At 39.9% G+C, this 21,078-nt stretch overlaps 2 protein-coding genes across 6 annotated transcripts; both read left to right on the top strand.

Annotated features, from left to right (window-relative positions):
• Positions 1 to 1,363: 1,363 nt before the first annotated feature.
• On the top strand, positions 1,364 to 11,286 carry LOC111611738 (paralemmin-2-like). Of its 3 annotated transcripts, XM_023349694.1 has the most exons (5): positions 1,365 to 1,512; positions 1,673 to 1,848; positions 5,441 to 5,574; positions 8,161 to 8,244; positions 8,984 to 11,286. In XM_023349694.1, exons 4-5 carry the CDS (start codon positions 8,196 to 8,198, stop codon positions 9,799 to 9,801), a joined length of 867 nt encoding a protein of 288 aa, XP_023205462.1. In that variant the 5' UTR covers positions 1,365 to 1,512; positions 1,673 to 1,848; positions 5,441 to 5,574; positions 8,161 to 8,195; the 3' UTR covers positions 9,802 to 11,286. The 3 variants fall into 3 exon arrangements, with proteins under 3 accessions (XP_023205461.1, XP_023205462.1, XP_023205460.1); XM_023349693.1 differs by lacking the exon at positions 5,441 to 5,574 and having other exon boundaries at positions 1,364 to 1,512; XM_023349692.1 differs by lacking the exons at positions 1,365 to 1,512; positions 5,441 to 5,574 and having other exon boundaries at positions 1,627 to 1,848.
• An 889-nt stretch (positions 11,287 to 12,175) lies between these two features.
• Positions 12,176 to 20,788, top strand: LOC111611605. Of its 3 annotated transcripts, XM_023348671.1 has the most exons (5): positions 12,176 to 12,211; positions 15,045 to 15,830; positions 15,912 to 17,399; positions 19,729 to 19,814; positions 20,059 to 20,788. In XM_023348671.1, exons 2-5 carry the CDS (start codon positions 15,182 to 15,184, stop codon positions 20,158 to 20,160), a joined length of 2,325 nt encoding a protein of 774 aa, XP_023204439.1. In that variant the 5' UTR covers positions 12,176 to 12,211; positions 15,045 to 15,181; the 3' UTR covers positions 20,161 to 20,788. The 3 variants fall into 3 exon arrangements, with proteins under 3 accessions (XP_023204439.1, XP_023204437.1, XP_023204438.1); XM_023348669.1 differs by having other exon boundaries at positions 15,045 to 17,399; XM_023348670.1 differs by having other exon boundaries at positions 12,181 to 12,211; positions 15,143 to 17,399.
• Positions 20,789 to 21,078: the final 290 nt, after the last annotated feature.

Here is a 21,078-nt window from a genome sequence, read left to right as displayed (position 1 = left end):
ACAGTCAAATCAAAGCATGAGGAGAGCAACAAACAAACACAGCAGAGTCTGGGAAAGTGATGCAGCTTTTTTTTTTTAATATATATCTGTCAGCTTCTAAGTGTGAAACAACTACCAAGACCTGATCACCAATCACATTTGGTTCATCTCAATCCTACACCTTTTTATTCCACTTATATTCAAAATCTGATTCAATCGAATGCAAAACGGACCCACTCCACATTTGGACTGGAATACAGTCCAAACTCGGACTGTACTCACACGTAGACTTCTCGGTGTATTTGAACTTGACTTTCTTAAGCTTGAATGTAGCCAAGCGATATTTCTGCAATGCAAGATTCTCTCTTAACAACAAACACATTGTCTCTCTGACTTGGGCAGGAATTTGTTCCAAAAAAATTCATTTTTTTCCCCCCACATTTGAACTGAGACTAATAGGTACTATAACGTGTTTTTCAGCATGTTTTTTTTTTTTTATGTATTTGTGCCGATTCTGTTTGGTTGCCAAGAGTTGTGGTTCTCTGTAACTCACACCATTAACCTCTGTTTTTGGTTTTAGGAAACTACCGAGGCTTTTCATGCTGTGGGAGGCCTGAGACTTATCAGCATAAAACAGTGTTTGCTGATAAACAGACTGTCCACACTGGGACACCCACCCACTCATCTCACAGCGTGGCTGTGTTTATATCCGCCATTTGAAATGAAAAAGAAAGAGTTAGGGCATTATAAGTTTAAATTGTTAAGCACAATGTGTGTAGATGCATGCCAGCGTACATCCATGTGCTGCGTACTTTCCAATGATGTTAGAAATGTTAACATTTATGTGTATGTTGATTGTTGTCGTGGTTTCTAGGTTTTGTTTTCTCTCGCTCTGCAGGTTTAGAGGCAGACTTTTCCATTACATTTGAGAAACCCGCAGAGAGATTTCTAGTCAAGATTCATATATGCATCAAGTGGAGCATGATGGTGAGAGCCGTTGTGAAAGTGAATCTGTTGGGCCTCACCTTCACACTAGAACATCAATTTTTTTTAGTGTCACGCTGCTGGGCAGGACATATAAAGATAATAAGAAAAAAAATCACAAATATTTTAAACAGTGTTCACTTTTTAGACTTCGCCTCATTATGTAGGTTGTCTGCTGAAGACGTCGGCAGTCTTTTCTGTGATTTTGTGATCATTTTCAGATCATATTGTGGCATACTGAAGACGTCTACTGTTTAGCTTTGTAGTTTTGCACATGACGCAAGGTTACTATGGTTACACAGACAGCAAAGCACCAAAAAAAAGCAAAGCTCACTCTTTAATTCCTCTCCATGCTGGATTCATCCTGTCATTAAATTTCACTTCCCATTAGAACAACAAGTGGCTTCCACAGCCTAACATTTGAGCCTGAATTCTCCATCAGTAATCCTCTGAAGGCCTGACTGGAGTTTGCTCTGCCTCTCGTATACAAATCAAGCCAGAACAGCAACAACCGTCACACGGAGTGGACCAGCTTGTTTACAACTCCCAGTAAGAGCACAGATATCCCTCAGCATGCAGACAATCTGCTGAGTCACTGAACTATCCGTTCTCATACCCCTACTCTCCAGGCCAGCTGTATCTCCCTTCGTTAGTCTCTACTAAAAATATCCCCCTTTCCCCTCTCTCTCTCTCTGCTTGTAACATACAGAGAACGCCTTGTCTTTAGGGAGCATGACAGCAAAAAGGGAGTTGCCGAAGTATAATATCAAAACGAGGTCGTCTTCCACGACACGTACTGGTGTTTTCGCAACCGAGACCAGATCGCTTTCACTGGACGGAGACGCGACCGATTGAGTAGCCTCATTTGACCAATCCAACTGCACGGTAAGCACCTTTAGATTCAGAATTACATGGAATGTAGTCGGATCAAAAGGACTTTCCTCTGCTGGTCACAGAGTTTCAGAGTTTCAGAGTTTCAGAGACAGTCGTGGCAAGAAAGTTCTCAGAGTTTGGGTGGCACAAAATAGTGAACAAGGACTTTTGTGCAACTGCCTACACCTCAACTGCCTTGGTACTGATGTTTTGCAAGGAGGAGGGAATTACCACAGAGGAAGAAGACAGAGAGGAAAACCTGTTGGATAGAAGTCTGATTTAACAACAGTCAGGTGGAGTGATTTTGGAGTAGAAACAGATGAAATGGTAGAAAATGGTAAATAATATGTTCTTGTACAGCCCTTTATTAAGTCCACAGGACCTCTAAGTACTTCACACTACATTCAGTCAGTGAAGGTATAGGCAGTCAGATTTTTTAGTGTCCTCCCATGTTAAAGTCTGACCATTGGTGTGTCCCATGACTCTCACATCATGTCATGCCTTGTCAGTGCCAAACAGAGATGCTTGCAAGCTGACGTCGCGCTCTGATGTAGCGTTCCGGGCGAAGCCGCTTGGACTTGGTTACGGTTTCGGATTCGCTCCTCAAGCTCACCAGCAGCTTTCAAACGAAACGGATCTCCTGAGAGACGTGGGAACTGATAACAGACGACCTGCAGTTTCTGTGAAAACTTTACATCTAGATCGACAGACGGGATGTTGGGATTTTTTGGAACCATTTTCGACTTCGTAGATTCATTTTTAGATATGTACAGAACGTGACGCTTTGAAAAAAAAACTGTCCTTGAGTTCGCCAGGTCAAAATTATAGATATAGAAAGAAACCAGGACATTTTTTCCCCCTCACTGCCTAACATTAAATCTGGCCAAGGTTTGGTCACCAGACCAAACTTCTTTATCATTGAGTAATGGCTTCTTCATTCCTGAGCGGCTTATGTCACAATAACACTAGTTTCTCTTTGTACTGTAATACTTTTTTTACTAGTTTAAACCAGCATATCAGTATTATGATATATAGCATATATATCATAAGCATATTTTGCAACAGAATACATTAATCTCTGGGACATAGAATGGAACAATGGCTGAATATTCCCATAGTGTTTAGATTTGCATAGAACTCTTTGAACAGGTGAACTTGGGACATTTGAGTATGTGGATTTTGTACCCAAGGATGAGCCGGACGTTTGGATTTTTGGAATTTTCTTCCTGATGTCTTACCTGATTTTGTTTTATTTTTGTTTTACGATGTCAGTCAAGGAAGCAGGCGTACCTTAAAATAAGTCTTCAGGTGTGACTCTGAATCAACTCAAAAGCCATGACATCATCAGTATCCACTTTGTTAAATCAAACTTTAAAGAATCCTATTTTTTTTTTAAATAATAATAACAATAAAAAAATCCATCTCTGATTATTCTGACATTTGAAAAACATTTTTGCCAACCTAAGCTACATAAACGTAAAGTTTTAACAATCCTCGCCTAGTCTGAACATTACTTCTAGGATCTTCCAGAATCAAGACGATAAAAAGACGCATTAAAAATAGCAACCTAACAATATCGGACAACAAAAAAAGAAATATATATATAAGTCAATGAATGGGAGCAGAAATGTCAAAACAATGTAGCGTTTATTTGATGCAGGACGAAAAGGCTCTCCATTAACTATTTGCGTGTTTCCTGCAGGCTACGCATATTTGAGGATAAACAACACTACATTACGTCTCCCCAGAGGCTGCTCATGCACACTGGAACAGCCTCCCACACAGTGCAACACATACTCCATTTCCCAGCCAGAGGCTTCCTCAGCCACAGAGGGTTTGTAGTGCAGGTGAATTTGGTGGAACGTGAAGATGGAGGAAAACCCTCCCCAGTGTGAGGAAAATAATGTCCTGGCAGCTGTATATATTACTCTTGAAGTTAAAACTTAGTGTTTGGAAGGGGGGGTAGGGTTAGGGTTAGAGATTGGGTTTACTTTATTAATAAAACTGAGCAATGTGTGATTAAATTCTTTAGTCTTGGCACAACCTGATAGTCAGAAATCAGTAGCTTCACACTTTGACTGCATCAGTTGTTCTGTAAGTACCAGCCTGGGTAGATAGATTGGTTGTTTTCATGATGTAAAGCACTTTGAATTCTGAAATGTGCTCTACAAATAAACTTGGCTTCAATCCCAACAATGGGTTTCAAGTTATCTTGTCATGGATTAGCGTCTGAGTCAGGTGATTTTGTTACCGCTTAGCACCAATCTGCGTCACTTTTTGTTTCAGTCCCTGTCTAGCATCAGCAGCCTGTTTGCTTTAGTCATCCCAAAGGAGATCCAACATGGCAGCACAAGCTTTTGTTCAGCTCGTTGTAGTGAAGATAAAATGACAGACGACCGCAGCCAGACGGCAAGCTGTTCGTCTTGATCTCTTGAACGAACGCTTAAGAAGTGCGGAAAGCGCCTGTTGTGCAATATGTCTCGTCGTGTCAAAGCGACGTTTCCATGACTCTAAATGATCCAAAAACGTAAATGTAGAGTAAAGGATCTGTCAGGCTGTGTAATTTTTCAGCAAGCGTGGTGTTGCAGTTTTTAGACACGATGTTTTCACTGTCAGCTTGTCGTACAGGAAACACTTATTTCAAGTTTCAAGGTACGTTGCCTTCCAAAAGTAATCAGACATCTTGGACTTTCTCACGTTTTGCCACTTTACAGTAACATCTAAGCGTCTTGAAGTGTCTGAAAAGCACTATAAAAATGCAATGTATTATTATTGTTATTAAAATTCTACATATTTTATTGGTATTTTAAGCAACAACACAAAGTTGTACACAACTATGAAGAGGGAGAAAAAGTATTTGTGATTTTAAAGAGGCAGTATTATGTGTTTCCAAGAACAATGTGCCAATTTTAAAGCACAATCAAATAACTGTTACCTTCCCTTGTTATAATATGACTTTTTTAAAGTCATATATCAAATATGACTTTAAAGAAATTTGACTTCCCTATGACACCTTGAAATTGTACCACTGTCTCTTTAAGAAACTCCTGCTTTATCTGAATCTCCGCCTTCAAGAAGTCACCTCAACATGGCTCCTCTTTTAACCCTTTAACAACATTTTTACCAGTGTTACTCTGACAAGTAGCTCCTATAATGACCTCAGCAGATCCGTAGTTCCTCCAGATGTTTTAAATGTGAACATTTTCCACCTGTGTGAAAAACAGTCCAGAGTTTTTCTGAGTAGAGAGAGTAGAGAGGCCTCCCTACTCAGCTATGAGTCAGTAAATAAGGCATTCTGACATCTTTAAAGCAGGCGGACAAGCAGAAGCCAATGAAAATACATCACTGCAATATGCCAATCCTATTCCTGAAAAATTAGCATTATCAACATTTATGAAAACGCTTATGAAATGCTTGTTCCATGTTCTATACAAAGTGGGAACATTTGGGACACAGACATCTGGCTCTTCTCCCTGATTCACTGCTGTGAATCACTGGTTAGGAGCTATATTGTGTTTTTATTTGTGCTGAAACATATTTTGTCTTTGGGATCGGGTGTGTGTGTGTGTGTGTGTGGGCGTGGGCGTGCGTGTGTGTTTGTCAGGAAACAAACCAAAAGTCAAAAGACGCCTGAGGAGGACACTATAAAGGCAGCTGCTGCCAGAAAGGAGGTCTCTTAGCAAGAAAACACAGACTGTATCAACTCTACTGCAGTCACAAACACACAGCAACTACTGGGTACGACGAAATACACAAAAGGCAACATGGAGTATTCTCTCACAGACTGAAGCTCAGTGATAAATTTATCTAGACGGGACATTTCAGTTCATTGTCTTCTAATCTGTTAAAGAGGCAGAAATATGTATTTACCAGACACATGATGCCATTTTGTTACTTATGTTACCTTCGGTTTTTATTAAAATGCTGTATATATCAAATTTGACTTCATAATTTAACACCTTGAAATTGGGTCTCTTTCTCTTTAAGAAGCTCCTGCTCTTTCTGAAACTCCGCCTTCAGGAAGTCATCATAACATTGTTCCTCTATTAACCCTTTTTATGACCAGCTCAACAGACTCACAGTTCCAGCAGGTGTTTGCCAATTGCTGCTGGCTAGTCTGAAGGAGCTGGGAGTGCTCCTCCATGTGGCAGCTCAGAGGAGGAGCTTTGTCCTCGAAGGCGGGGCTAGGTCCATCCAGGCGTTTTGCACAGCTGAATGGTTGCCAAGAAGATCAAACGATTTTTCAAACATGCATGAAAGAATCCACTCAAGGCTTTTTTTAATGAGAGAATAAAATTATAACATGATGTAAAGCTGAAACAATTTTACATAAGACTGCCCCTTTAATGATGTCAGATCTGACATGTCCCTTAAGTCTGATTAGTAATAAGTAGCAGCAGGCACTGTAATAATAATTTTAGGTCTACCTAAAATCATTCAAACACCTGGTCGTAGATTTAAGCCTGTTTTGCGCGTTTTTATTTAAATTTCTATGCAAAAAAACTTCATGGCAAAACTGCAAATTATGAATTTCTTTCAAGTCATATTTCTACATCATTTTTATAATGACTGAGGGTTACATAGTTACTTGAATGTGCCATAAATTTTCACTATATGAATGGAACATCGACATAGTGAACATCAATATTCACTATGTCGAATATTGATGATTAGCTGAACATCAATATTTATGTACACATTAATATTGCATGTTTCCTTCTGCGCCCTCTAAGGGCTAAACGCTAACATCGAGCTGTTAGCGCATGAAGCAAAAGTCAAATCTCATGTTTTTGAATACAATGTGGCCAATAAAACTGACTCTGGCTGCAGTGTGGCAAAATGTGAAAAAGTCAGGATACTTTTGTAAGGCTCTGTAGTCAAACTTTAAGAGTACAGTCGACATGTCTTCCAGTCCTCTATGGTACGCAGTGCTGGGCTAAAACACAACCACAACGCCTGTCGACATAATGAAGCTAATCTTGTCGCGCTGTTTGTCTCACTATGACTGAAATGTTCATGGGCTCTGGAAAGGGAGACGGGGGGGTCGAGAGGGGTCACATTAAAGGGTCAGTGTCTATTTAAAGCGTGTGAGCGTAATTAGCCCCTAAAGACCTCTCTTTCCTCGCTTGGAGACGGACATCAACAAGGTCGAACAAGGTCAAGAGTTAGAAGTACGGGTCGTTAGCTTATTTCTCCACTCTATCAGTCTCGTTGCGATGTCTGTCTAGAGATTTTTTTATTTTTTTTTCCCAGAGGATGATTAACCGTAGCTAAGGCCTTAGCTGAAGAAAAAGAATTTAAAACAAAGTGACAGAGCGGAGCCACGGAAGGAAAACAGCTCGGCTTTGAGACAACAGCTCCCTTGTCTGTAATCGTCTCTCCACAGTGCGGGATCAGGGCTGTCACAGGGACTTATGTGGACCCATCCTCATCACATGTCAACACTGTGAATAAAGTTACAGAAAGGTTGAAGTGGGAACACAAAAAGTGAAGATGTGAAACTAAAGGCTTAGCAGCCAATACATCACTATGGGAAAAATAGAAAGAAAGAAGCACAAAAATGTGGTTGAGTATTTTTGCTTTATGCGTTGCCAGTTTTGTAGCTATTCCATATTGCAGCCCATTAAAACGGTTCAACGAGGACATCTAGTGGCCACATTGTTTTCTGCAGTCAGGAAACATACCAAGATCGTAATAATAAAATCAAACTTCATTTCAAGAAAAGTTTACATGCGCTCATCGTGAGCATGAATATCACATTAATTTTGAGCTCTTTGGATGCAGTTGATCTGCTCTGAGGGTGTGATGGTTTAAAAATAACGTTATTAATATCTAAAAACTCAAAGTGAGTGCATAAGTTCATGTTGTAAGTGAAATAATCTGCCAGTGGATCTAACACATTTCCATCAATGTTAAAGAATTATTGACTTAAAACAAGCTCCTATTTTTTTATGTTTATCCAATAATCAGTTGTACAGCTGCATTGGACAAATGGATGTAAATAATGAAAAAATACTACTATATTTAATTATTTAAACTTTGGCCCAAATCATCAGCTAAATCATTGGAAATTTGACATCTTAGGATTTTCCAACAGGATATTGAAAGCGATCAAACATCAAAACTAGCCTGAGAATAGTTAAGGTTGCCTTTCATTAAGTATGTGGCTGATTGAGTGTGTGAAAAATCACATCTCCACAACCTCTGCACATGTGGGGGTGGGGGGGTATTATAATCATACATCCTGTCCAGAATTTATGTTATTAATTTTTCCTTAAGGACTAAACTTTCCCTGCTGACTTCTAAACATGTTTTCTTTTGCAGTTACTAAAGAAAGAGTCGATCTTTAATCCAGTTAAATGGCACAGCGAATGTCTCATGAAGCTGGTGGACAAGATGGCCGATCGGGTGAGAAAAAAACAATCCTCTTTCTAAATGGTTGAATTAATCATTGCTAATATTCATGTTTTATTTTTTATTGCTCTTCTGTTCTCCAACTAAATATGCCATCTTTATTCAATATCGTCGTGTCCAAGTTCAGCCCCAAGGGTACAACTGCAGTGAGCAGCGTGTGAACTACGTTATTTTTAGCCTTTTGTTGTTTCTTTATGTTAATTTTTTATGGCCACTGGAGGCCTGAGTGGAAGTGGGTGGGGGGAAAGCGAGCTGGATTTTCTAAACTGGGTCGTTTTTACCTTTGTGAAGCTGCAGTTTGAAACCACTTGGCTTCAAACGTTTAGACTTGGCATCTACAAGTTGCCGAGTCCTGAAACGTTTAGATGTGTCCCGTGTCCTACACGCTTGAATTAAATGGTGAAAATGTCTCACTAGCATGCAGTCAACCTTTACAGAGCTCTGCTAATGAGCTAATATTGGAGCTAGGTATGTTGAAGCAGAGAGACTTCTAAAAGTTGCAGGACACCGGGCCTTGAGGACTGGAGTTTGAGACCACTGCCTTAACCCATTGTTCCGACTTCAATTGCCTGTAGTACCCTAACCCTTTACTTGTGATTGTACCAGTTTCGCCCTTTGGGAGATGAGCGACTCTTAAGGCAAATCAAATCAAGTAGCTTACATTGCTTATCTGCATGTGTACTAATTCCAATCTAGGTTCTTGTTGTCAAATACTTTTGCTTTGTCTTTGCAGTCCTTGGGATGTTGGCTGTGCAGGTGGAGAGAGACCCAAAGACGGGTGCCACCGTCATCAAATCAGTGGCCCCCATCTCCTCACCTCCTGGTGCTCCGACATCTGCAACCATCTTTGACGATGGGAGGAAGAGCATCCACACCGTTGGCGGTTCGGTAGGTGAACCTTCAACCGAAGAGCTTGGTGAGATATTGACCGTCATTAATGACGTCGGGATGACGGTGCTGCTGGATGATGTAGCAGTGACGCCAAACAAGGCAGAGATTACCACTGGGAATGGAGAAAGAAACAAAAGTCAAGATCACGTCCTGAGTTTCATCACCCCTAATGGCACATCAGAGGAGGACTATACACAGTTGGACAGCTCTGGGTATAAAATGGAAGCTGAGAGGATAAAAGAGTGTGCAAGTGTAAGAATCCCAGATAAAGAAACCAAGATCGTCACCAAAGACACTACAGAAATTCTGGAAAACATAAAGGGTCAAAGCCTGGAGGAAGATCCAGTCACTCTTGTGTTCCTGGGTTACACTGACGACTCGCCTGAGGAGGATCACAATGAAGAGGACTACGAAGGCATGCTCACTGCAGAGCGGGTCATTATTACCGAGGACGGCGAAGAACACGTAGTGGAGCCAGGAACCACTGCTTCACTTCAATCAGCAAGCAAAAGAGAGCAAGAGACTCAGGAAAAGACTCGAGGCACGACCCTTCAGGATGTTCCACTGAACGATGACAACACAGAACCCGAAGCCCAGAGAGAAGACAGTGTTGGGAATGACGGCAGGCAGAAGAAATGTCGGTGTTGCTCTGTCATGTAGAAGATAACTAATGGAAGATGGTATATTTTTAGACACATATTTCCCTTAAGCTCAGTCTTTATCAAAGTTAAAGTCTGCTTTCCCCTCCTAGTGGACAGAGCACAGAGTTTCTTTTTCAGGACTCAAGCAAAACAAATGTCACATATCAGCCAAATAAGTTCAATACTGTATGTTTGGGGATTGCTGTCTGTAATCCTGTTTTTGCCTGGATTAACGTGTAATTGGTCAAGTTTTATGTTCTTGTTAGGTATAAAAACTGTGACATCTCTTGACTAGATGTGTCAAGAGTGCAGTCGCCACAGAGAACAAAAACATGGTTATGTTGCTATGGATACTTTGGTCTAAGTCATGTACGAGGGATTGCTGAAAAGAATAAGGAGATTTTAATATGTTGAATTGACTTCATTATGCATTATTGGATTAAATTGAGGGGTTTTTAAAATTGAAACTATTTAATAATTTTATATATTACGTTTCTTATGTTTGTTGTATAAAAAGAACACCTTGTGCCTACCCAACTCCTAACGTCTGCGCCTTTTTAAAATAAATACAGAACGAATAAATAATCTTGATGTAAAGTTGAATGTGACACCTCTTGGCTAGATGTCTACTATTAAATTATAGTGCTAATGTAGGCGTGGTTTGAACCCTCTTAAACCTACGCGTACAAAAACGTTTAACCTTGTACTAACCTTTTATGTTAAACAGCGCTAACCAGCAGGACAAATAAAAACAGCTGACAGTGATGCTCTACTCACATTCTGATAAGAAATGGCATCAAAACCCCTAAATCCTCTCAAATAAATTGCCCACATTATTCCTATATTTTATAATGCTATATTCCAGAGCAAATGCAGGTTAAAACATGAGAATATCAACTTTTTGCCTCTATCAGGATGACTTAAATCATAGCTAAAGCTTCATCTTTCAAAGAATGGAGGATGACCCAAATAAACGAACTCTGATTATACATAACCAGCAAATTTCACTACGTTGTCATCTACCTTTTAATGAAATTGAGGTAAAAAATAAATAAATTCAATTTGATACTGAGCTGGCATTTTCCATGCTTATAGTCCATGAATTGCATATTTGATCATCTAATGAAGTAATTTTTTGATGTAAGTTGAGAATGCTGGCAGGATATTATGCACTGATAAATTACTGATCATGAAACAGGTTTTTATCCATCCTTATATCTTAAACCTATGAACAGTTTTTAGTAAATCATTTTTATGAGCCTTCTCATTTTCAGGTGACGAACTGAACGGTGCCCCATGAACTGGTTGAAGCTCGGGATGTTTTGTAACCTGACCCTGCTTTAAACAGCTCCATGACATCATCACTGTGTTACTTAATGGTAACACAGTGATGCTGCTTGTTCTCTAACCAGTGTCGCTCCTAAGAGAGGGGGAGGGGGGGCCATGGCCCCCTCTTGAAAAATGTAAATATGAACAAATAAATAAAACTGCTTTTTCTTTTTTCCTTGCATTTACTTGTGTTATTTTTTCTCTTTTGTTGTGCAACTGGGTGCCAGGCACAGAAATTATTGGCCCTTCACCAATGTGTTCTCACTATGGTATAAACAAGTCATTCCAAATGCACATCACATTAGCTACTGTGAATGATTGTCTTAAGTAACTGCAGAAGTTCATTTATTTGACTCCTCCTTTTGTTATGTCGTTTATTGTAAATTTGAGTTTTGTAAGCTGCAGTTGTGGAGGCCTGGTTTTGACTTACGTATAGTTATAATTATTTCATTTATATAGACTGGTTGGATGGTAACAACTTGCTCCTTAAGGAATCAATAGAGCTGTTTTGACCTGACCCGGCTTGTACGTAGGGTTATGGATATCAAAAGCGGTTGACCACATAAGCATTTCACACCTTTTCAGCTTTTTAACACTGCACTTTGAATCTTAAATTTGTAAAATACTACAGAAGCCATCTATGATTTTTTTTTCCCATTTGATTCACAGTTCTACACCCTGTGAGGATCAGTTGTGTACGACCCCAATGAAACTCTCATAAAAACCTGAGAAGTTGAATATTCCAGTATGAGTTTTTGGATGCAACTTTTTCTTCCAGTACACAATCTGGGGCAGAAAGGTGCTCCACATGTTGACTGCATTATTTAAATATTGAAGTATTTGAGTTTTTTTTCTGTGAAGGAGTGGCATTAAAACGTACCTTCTGAAACATAGATCAGATTTGACATCATTAGAATTGTGGACCGTAAACTTTGCTCCTGCTCTGGAGTATCTGTAACCAAGCTGCTTCTCAAAGAGGAGGATTTCGTTTGTGCACGACACAGAGGACAGGAGGATACAGCTGCTAAGCAGATCACCTTGATCATTCATATTTCCATCGAGGTACTGCCACACACGGGCAACGACAACAGCTCTGTAAGGTGGGTCTCTTCCTTTAAAATCTACACAAAGTATGAATTTTTAAATGCGTTTGTTGTCTGTTGTACTCAAAAACAGCCAGGTTTGAACAGCACTGTTTTTGTAACAATGTAAAAAGTAGTAGTAACATTTTTTTTATAATATAATTTATCATAAGGCATTGCTTTTCCCAAAATGAGTACCGACAGATTAATCGTGTGCATTTTTCTGTGTGGGTTTTTAATTTGATCATGACCAGGTCCAAAACCGGACGGGACCCCAAAGAAAAGGAGCCGCAGTTTGATCCACCGCGAATACGAAGGGATTTCTGGGGAAAATCAAGTCTTATTTTAAGAATCTAGGTTTAGGTCGGTTTAGAGGAAAGCTTAGATTATGTGTAGTTAAGATTGATGCAAAAGGTTCAGAAAATACACAGAAGTACTTCAAATATGATTGTTTAAATTATTGGTTTCATGCAGTAAAACAAAATGTTCTGCAAAAATAAAGTGTAAACAGGTTAAGCTCATTAAAGTGCATTAATATGTCTCAGTGGAAGAGCTCGGTGAAATACTATTGATAATCCAAAGGTGCTGTGTAACTGGCTTTAAATCCTTCAGTGCAGGTGTAAATATGGACCAGCTGGTTCAAATCTGCGTTGTTGGTAATCATAATTAGCCTAGAACAAGTTAAGTTTAAAGAAAAAATTTTTTAAAAAGGTAATCGGATACATTGTATACTGATTAATAACATGAGAATAAAATTCTGTCTAGTCCAAGCAGAGCAGTTCGATTAGAGCTACTAAAGCACTGCCATGTCCCAGATCAGTTTATTTACTGAACCGACATGAATCGCCAAATAGAGTATTAGAGTCTGAGTGGCCAGCCAGTCAGGCAGACACTGTCCACACAGCTTTCCTCTGTTTAGACAGACGGAGGAAAGCCGATTACTCTTTCCCTTTATCAGCACAACTGAGAGGACTCGGACACGGAGGCAGAACAATGTCACCCGGGCAACACCGTAGCTGTGCACCAAGATAAATACAGAAAGCTAATTGAATTCTTAGTTGCTTTGATGCTTCATTAATCCATACACTTAAAGCCATATTTACTGTACATACACTATGTAAAAAAATTTAACCTTTTATTTTCTCAATGCCAGACAACAATTCAGACTAAACGTTTTTTTCTGTTTTAGGTCAGGTAGAATTGGCAAATTATTTCTAGTTGGGGCTTTTTTTTTTTTTTTTTGTCTGTATGAGTGGTGTCAAACATTTTGGGTTTACTCACACAGGCTTCTCACACCCATTTACTCAAAATTTGGCCCCTTTCTCTGAAAAGAACAAGAGTGACTGTGTTAGGTTGTCGGTCAGCTTACTCACACACACATCTTGAAATCTGTCTACAAATATTCCTACCAATAATATTGGTAGGAATAAGGTGGATGAGGCGTGGCCAAATCAACTTTTCTACCGGCCTCGTCTGAGGTGCCGCTGGTTCTAAGGACCTGAGATCAGGACTTTCTGGCAGCCACTCCAAAACACAGATTTTCTTGCCCTTAAGACATTTTGTCATCGATTTGGTGGCATGCTTATGCTCATTGTCTATTTGGAACACATGTTTGTGTCCAAGCCTCAACTTCCTGGTTGATGATTTGAGAGATTGCTTCAGTATTTCCACTTAATGTAATTTCTTTTTCGTGAAATGCAGAACTCATATAACATGCTACTGCCACCACTGTGCTTTACAGTTCAGATGGTTCTTCAACTAGCAAGCTTCTCCGTTTTTCCTCCGTTTTGTAGCAATAGGTGATTATGACCAAACACTTTTGCTGTAGTTTTATAATGTCACTGGACATGTCTCCAAAAATCATGGTCTGAGTTAATTTATAATCTGTAATCTGACATTTATGTTGCTTTTTAATCAAATGGCCTCTTCCTGGCTGTTTGGCCTTTCAGTACAGGTTTCATTTCACTGCGGACAATGACACACACTCTCGTTACCTTCAGGCAACATCTTCAAATGCCCAAAGTTTTCCTCCTGATAGCTTAGTTGGTTTCCTTTGATTTGTCCATGAGGTCACACAGGGAAGCAGGGTGTGTGTGTGGGGGTGGGTGGGCGTGTGTGTGGGGGCGGGGGAGGGGGAGGGGGTGCGTGTGTGTGAGGTGTTGCCTTAAAATACATTCACAGCTCTGCCTCCATTTAAGTCTTCAAGAAGCTTACAAAGCCACAGCATCATCATCTGGGCTTACTCACATTACCTAAAGGTTTAGTAATTTTAGTAGATGCAAACTTTTACATTTGAAGAATGTCATAAAAAAAACCTATTATTCTTGCATTACCATATGTACACATTTCAAGAAATCCTAGCTGACCTAAAACAGGAAAAGTTTGCTCTGATTTAACATCAGACAGAATGTTTTTACGTAAATGTCTGGTTACAGAGAAATGTCTTAAGTTTAGTGACAACTTTCATAGGGTGTGAGGTAAAATGCTACTTCATGCATCTTAATAACTCTTTAGCAAAGATCATAAATGATCTTTGCTAAAGGGAAGGTAATTTTAAAGAAAAGTTGTACACTGTCTTTGGATTGTAGACTTCTAGATGCGTGAAATAAACCATACGACCTTTTAGAATGTGGCAAAGTTTCAAATGTTCAAAATCATCGCTTTACTAAAAATACAGGCCCAAGTCAGTTTTTGCCAAAAGATGTTGTTTCCCACTTTTAGGAAATAACGACCATTATTTTAGGAATGGTCAAAATGTTTTCCACCCTTTGCATATCAGCAGAATAATCCAGTTATTGGCATAATTAAATTGTCTACCTCAATAACTATTTATGTTGTTGTTTTATTGTAGCCTATTGGATCTAAAGGGGAAATACCAATAAACCTCTGACTTTGTCTAAAAGTTGTCATTCAACAATATATCTCAGCTCATCAAGCTTTCTCTCCCAGAGCCATGGATGTAGGTGCATAAATCAGGACTGCAAAGACATGACCCAAAATACAACGAATTGCTCCGAAATCTTTAAAAATTCAAAAGATGATGCCGAAGTTTATCGTGATGCTCCTGCGCAGATCAAGCAGTACTACAGCTTGATGGACGACGATGAAGGGCCGGACGATGTGTTCATCCAGCCCCCTTCTCCTCCACCCTGCAGGGCTGTTTTGTCGCCAACAGAGGGAAGCAGAAGCGCAACACCAGCTGATTCTGGTGTGACCCTACCAACCGAAGCGGCTGACGCAACAAGAGCTAATCCCTGCAGCTTAGCCAGGCACCATGGTGAGAAGCAGTTAATGGCAGCACGGAACGAGCTGGATGAAGAGATAACCAGTACAATGCAGCCCTCAATGGAGCCTATGGATGACACATTGCTTTCCAATGACATGAACTCTACACCAATGGATTATCAAGACCAAAAATCCACGAATGACTCAGCTTGTCTGGTGGAGCGACGTCATGACAAAACTGGAAAAGCAGAGAGGAATAACACATCAGGGGATGAAGAATCAAATGAGGAGCCTGAAGATGACCCAAAGCCATGGAAAGAAGAAGAAAACTATAAACAAATATATACAGACGTGGATGGAAACCTGGGGGATACAACTAATCAAGAGAAAGAATGTGACAGAAATTACAAAGGTATTTCTTGCCTTGAGAGAGACTTGGAGTTATCAAGGACAATGTCTGATCTCAATAAAATAAATGATTTCACATTTTCAGAGCCATCAGAAATTACCAATGATGGAACGGAGGAAAGAACCAAGTGCGGTACCAAGGAAGAATATGTCGGAACCAGATCTTCGGACAACATCCTCACAAGCTCTGAGCAAGAATCTGAAGAAATGATTGAGCAGGTCGATGGGAACCGGAGAATAGCTTCTGACATCCAACAAGGAGAGCAACTGCTGCAGCGTCTGCAAATGGTGCAGCTACGACATGATGACATCCCAAATACATCCCAGGAGATTATCAAAGTGGCAAAAGCTGAGGAAGAAGATAAGTTTTGGTCTGAGGTTGACAACGGGGGAGTTAGAGGAAAGAGTGTTACAAGTGACAAATATGAAGAGGAGGGGGCATCAAAGGAGAAGGAACGGAGGGCAAATGTGACAGAGAACAAAAACAATGACAATGACACAGAAGCAAGGACAACTATTTCAACACCACCAGGAATGGCACAGCACAAGCAGATCAACACAAAAGATGCAGACAAGTCTTTGGACGACTACAGTGAAATCTTGCTATCTTCAACTTTGCCACTTCACAGCCCTCGTGAAATGCCCGGTGAAATACCATTCATTTCTGCCGGGCATCGATTTTCAGCTGCTGAAACTTCAATGGAGAAACAGATCCAGGAGACGGCGCGGGCCAGGCAGAACTTGCAGAGGGCTGGGGGTGTTTTCAACCTTGCAGATAATCCGGATGTGTTGGAAATTCCATTCAAGACAGATGTTTCTCTTGAATCACTCCTTACGAAGGCGTGTACCGTCCAGCAAAGCCAGTGGCAGTTTTCTGAAAAAAAGATGCAGAAAGAGATAAGCCAGGAAATTCAAAGGGAGCTGGTGCTGGTCAACCAGGGTAAGATTCCTGGGGAGTACTGCAAAGGGGAGGCCCGTCAGCTAAAGGAGACAAAACTGCTGTTTGAGGCTTTTCAGCAGGGCAACATGGAGGGACCTACAAGGCATAAGAAGCTCCCTACCACAGCAATGAAGGGTCCCGTTTACCCCTCTGTTCTGGAGCGCACACGAAGCCTTGAGATGTTTTCCCTCAAGACCTGTCTTGTCTCTAGGGCGCACTCTCTGAGGCTTTGCAACTCTACAACCCTCGAAGGAGACAAAAGTCCAGAAACCCTCAGATCGAAGAGCCCAACTGGGGGTTCTCGTGACAAAACGCGCTCATCTCCTTACTCAAAACACGACAAGCACCTACGACTGCACAGGAGCATGGACTCAATAAATAGCGAATCCTCCGCTTCCGCTGTGGAGTTTACGGGTAAAACAAAGGAAAGGCAAGGATCCCCCATCCTGTGGCAAAACCCTTTCTTCAAGCTGCGCCCAGCCATGGCAATGCAGCCGGAGGTGGAGAAGGACATTCGGGAGGCTAAGGAACGAGAAGAAGAACTGCGCAGACAGCGGTGCACTCTGTATGGGGAGGACAGACACGAAACTGAAGATGAAGAAAAGCATCGGTGTACAAAGATGCTTAAATCAGGTTAGTCTGCATCAGCGTGATGCGTTTGATAAAACATTCATCAACTGAACACATACAAGGATTAAATTGAGAAAAATAATCGTTTATACAGCAGGACTTTTCCTTCTTTAATGCTTCAACAATCAGTCGACTGGTTCTAGCTTGAGAATCACAGGGATTTGTATTCATCCCAACATTCCAGGCCTTTTGGCTCTTCAATGTATGCCTCTCAACATTAACATCAAGTAGTGTTATCTAATGAGTCTTATCGCAACCTTGGTGTCCTCCTTGTCACTTGTGGTCAAGGGCAGTTATTTTAGCAACAAGCTTGATCTGAGTCTATGGTTGCCAGCAGGCTGAGTGACAACAGGAGGCCTTTTGTCTGTCTTTATTTTACATTTACGTTTTAATGGACAGCATAGCTACCCAGGAAAAGTGTGACAAGGTAGGGATATTTGTGAATTTTAAGTATTAGGTGCTTTGAGTCCTAGTTTCTAAACACAAAACGAATCTTGATAAACCACCAAGTTATAGCAGGAGTTCTACTAAAGAGCTCCATTGATGAGTTAAAATATGCAATAATAGCTTAGATATTTTGGAGGACATATTATTAATTTGCAAGATATGTTTTATGGAAATTATAAAAATCCATCCATCCATTTTTCTTACACCGTTATCTCATTGGGGTCGGCAGGGGTGCTGGTGCCTATCTCCATCGGTCAACGGGTGAGAGGCGGGGTCACCCTGGACAGGTCGCCAGTCCATCGCAGAAGTGATGAAAATATAAATTTGATGTAGTTTAAGAGGTTTTCTTGTCATTAGATGCTTTTATTGAGAGTTACCAATACAGGAAATAAAACAGAGAGAGGAAGAAGGAAGATATGGATGGCTGTGTTTTGGAATATGGCCTCTATTATCTCTATTTAGGCCAAAATCAGCTTCTTCCTAAATGGTGGAGTAATCTCAGACAATCTTGTTCTAAAGTGGGAACTGTATGCTCAACAAGTGAGATTGCATTAACAATATTCTACCCTTATGTTTAAACGTATGAAAGTTGACCACTGCTGTGCTCAAAAAAACAAATAACATTACAATTTCTGTGGTTATATAACTTTGTGTTCATTCCCACGCTTGTGTTTAAAATGAGTGAAGCGCTCCAATAAGCACATATGTGTAACACTGTTTCTTAAAATCCAGAATTCCTTTGATACTCAGTTAATTAGGATTTTTGGAGAAATTAGGTTTATTAGTTTTAACTTAGTATAGTAAGAACAGATTTTAATCACCTGAGTAAATATCTTCATGCTATTGTTGTGAATTGGGGTTTGGTCCTCTTTAAATTGCCCAGGTTAGAAAGCTTCAGGGAGAAGACTGTGTTAACATGGACCTAGTTGAATAAAGAAGGATTTTATTTTGACCAGGGTTACATGAAAAATTACAGATCTCTGCACGAATCTAGAGGAATCTTACTCAATTGTAAAAAGAAGTTCTGAGGAACTATGAACATCTCTTCATAGCTGTACAGACAGCGCGAACACAGTTTTCCATATTAAGTTTAAGGACTTTTAAATATACAGTAAACCTAAGGCCTTGAAATCTAGAGTCTCATCATATACCATGCTCTTTTTTGTGAGCTAGCTAAAAGTTTAAGCTAGCATCAGCTTCTTCACATATTTCACCAATTTCCATATAATATTCCAAACATTCTTATTCTGAAATGAAAACTGTATCAAGGATAAGCAAGTTAATTACAAAAATGTTGTGTTTGAACTAAATAAAACTCAAATATTTGTCAGTTAGCAAGATGTTCAACCTAAAACAAGCTTAGGCTAAGGTTAGCTTTTTCATCTTCCACAATTCTGATTGAATTGTGGAAGATGTGAAAAAGATGTGTCCTATTCTTTTGTTGAAACTAAATAAGATTTAAACATTTGATAGTTAGCAGGATGTTTAACCCAAAACAAGCTTACGCTAAGGTTAGCTTCTTCACATTTTCCACAATTTGACTCGCATAGCCTTGTTCTAAAATGACTGCTATTCTCACGATAAACAAATGAATTGCATCATTTTCCTTTCTTCTGTGATACAGGGATATATGAGGTAAATATTTTCCAAACAAACCTTTAGTCTACGGTGAGATTCTCTCCAAAAACAATGCCATTCTTCAAAATGGTTGTGCTGGTCGTAAATATTTCAATTTAGCATGTTTTCTAACAAAACTATCCAGGAATTCAGGTGCTGCTGAACATACTGAGGCCTAATAAACATTTGTAATATGAACAGGGGCCAAAAGGCTTGGATTAGTTTCAAACTTTAATTGTTTTTATCTTTTCTTTTTCCGTTCCTTTAGATGTCAAACTACAGTCCAGGGGAAAGCTGGAGAGACTTTGGCCACCTCCCTCTAAAACGGATCAGAAGAAATCTGGGGATTTGCAGGTAAAAAAATATTTATTTTTTTTAAATCACGACGATATCTGAAAGCAAAGATGAACTTTAATCTAATTTTCTTGTTCTTAGCTCAACCATTCTGTGTTTCTTCCATGTACAAGAACAGAAAACGATTATATTGGAATGTTTTCCAAATGCTTAGCTGAGAGCAAGAGCTGAAATCGAAAGGATCAAGCTGCAGTAGCTTATCTGTGGCTCTAAAGCCTCGTCTTTTCTCTGTCTTATCTCACAGCAGGAGGCGAAAGTTCATAGAGCCGGAGGTCAGAAGGCTCCTCTGTGGCATCTCTGGGAGTCCGGCCTGATCAACGGCCAGCTGTCAGAGGAGAAGGAGTGATGCCGGCCGCTTTTGTGGTGCAGGACCACAAACAGGATCCCAGTTAGCGACAGAGCCGCCGTCCAAGCACAAACAAATCAGGGAAAATTAGAACAACAGAAATTTTTGTGTTAGTTCCAACTTCACCGCTTTCGGACTCTTCGGGCTCCGCTTTGTGTTTGTATCAAAACATGCTTTTGATTTTTACTTTGATATAAAGTAGTCTTGTATGGCAAGTAAGCAGAGCACATATTTATTTATTTTTTTCATACTTATGTTTCTTTATCATCATGTATTTATTCAGGACCAACAGATATTCTTTGAAAAATCCTGTTTGTTTTTTTTTTAGGGGGGGTTCTGAACATCACTGTGCAGTTGGAGTATTTAATCTTTTATCGCTTAGGCTGTGTTGCATTTACAGTATTGTAAAGGTTTATCATTTTGGTCCTGGTGAGTCTTAGATCGAATCTGAACCCCATCAGGGAACATCTGGATTGTTTTCAGCTTAAATTGTGTGTTGGCTTTATTAAAATGAGTTTATACTTGTAATTATTTGAGCCATAATGAAGATGTCCAGTCAAGTTAACTCTACAGACAGTCGTATACAACTTAGCTCATTTAACACACACTCTCTTGGGTTAAAACCAACATTAACAGACTTCAGCTCAAAGTTCAGTGAGATCCAGCTAAATAATCTTTATCTATATGGTCAAATGAAAGGCTTACCAAAAGACTACTAGCTGCGTTTCCATTGACCATATAATCCCACAATCAGACTTTTCCAAAAAAATAAATTGGCTTAATTGGACACAGGGCAATTTGGAAAAACCTCTTGTTTCTCAATATGAAGTCTTGGTGCTGGAATGAGGTGATTTTTTGTTGTTGTTTTTTGTTTGCCATATTCACAAAACTGCAATGGAAACACTTTTTTGGCATCAA

Source organism: Xiphophorus maculatus, chromosome 16 (assembly GCF_002775205.1).
Source record: "Xiphophorus maculatus strain JP 163 A chromosome 16, X_maculatus-5.0-male, whole genome shotgun sequence".
Classification (NCBI taxonomy): Eukaryota; Metazoa; Chordata; class Actinopteri; order Cyprinodontiformes; family Poeciliidae; genus Xiphophorus; species Xiphophorus maculatus.
This window is presented reverse-complemented; position numbering and strand designations above follow the sequence as displayed.

Excerpts from the sequence above, each read along its gene's own strand:
- LOC111611738 (XM_023349693.1), top strand. The coding sequence starts at position 8,196 with ATGGCACAGCGAATGTCTCATGAAGCTGGTGGACAAGATGGCCGATCG. Across the intron at positions 8,245-8,983 it reads TGGACAAGATGGCCGATCGG|TCCTTGGGATGTTGGCTGTG; the intron begins GTGAGAAAAAAA and ends TTGTCTTTGCAG.
- LOC111611605 (XM_023348669.1), top strand. The coding sequence starts at position 15,182 with ATGACCCAAAATACAACGAATTGCTCCGAAATCTTTAAAAATTCAAAA. Across the intron at positions 17,400-19,728 it reads TACAAAGATGCTTAAATCAG|ATGTCAAACTACAGTCCAGG; the intron begins GTTAGTCTGCAT and ends CCGTTCCTTTAG. Across the intron at positions 19,815-20,058 it reads AGAAATCTGGGGATTTGCAG|CAGGAGGCGAAAGTTCATAG; the intron begins GTAAAAAAATAT and ends CTTATCTCACAG.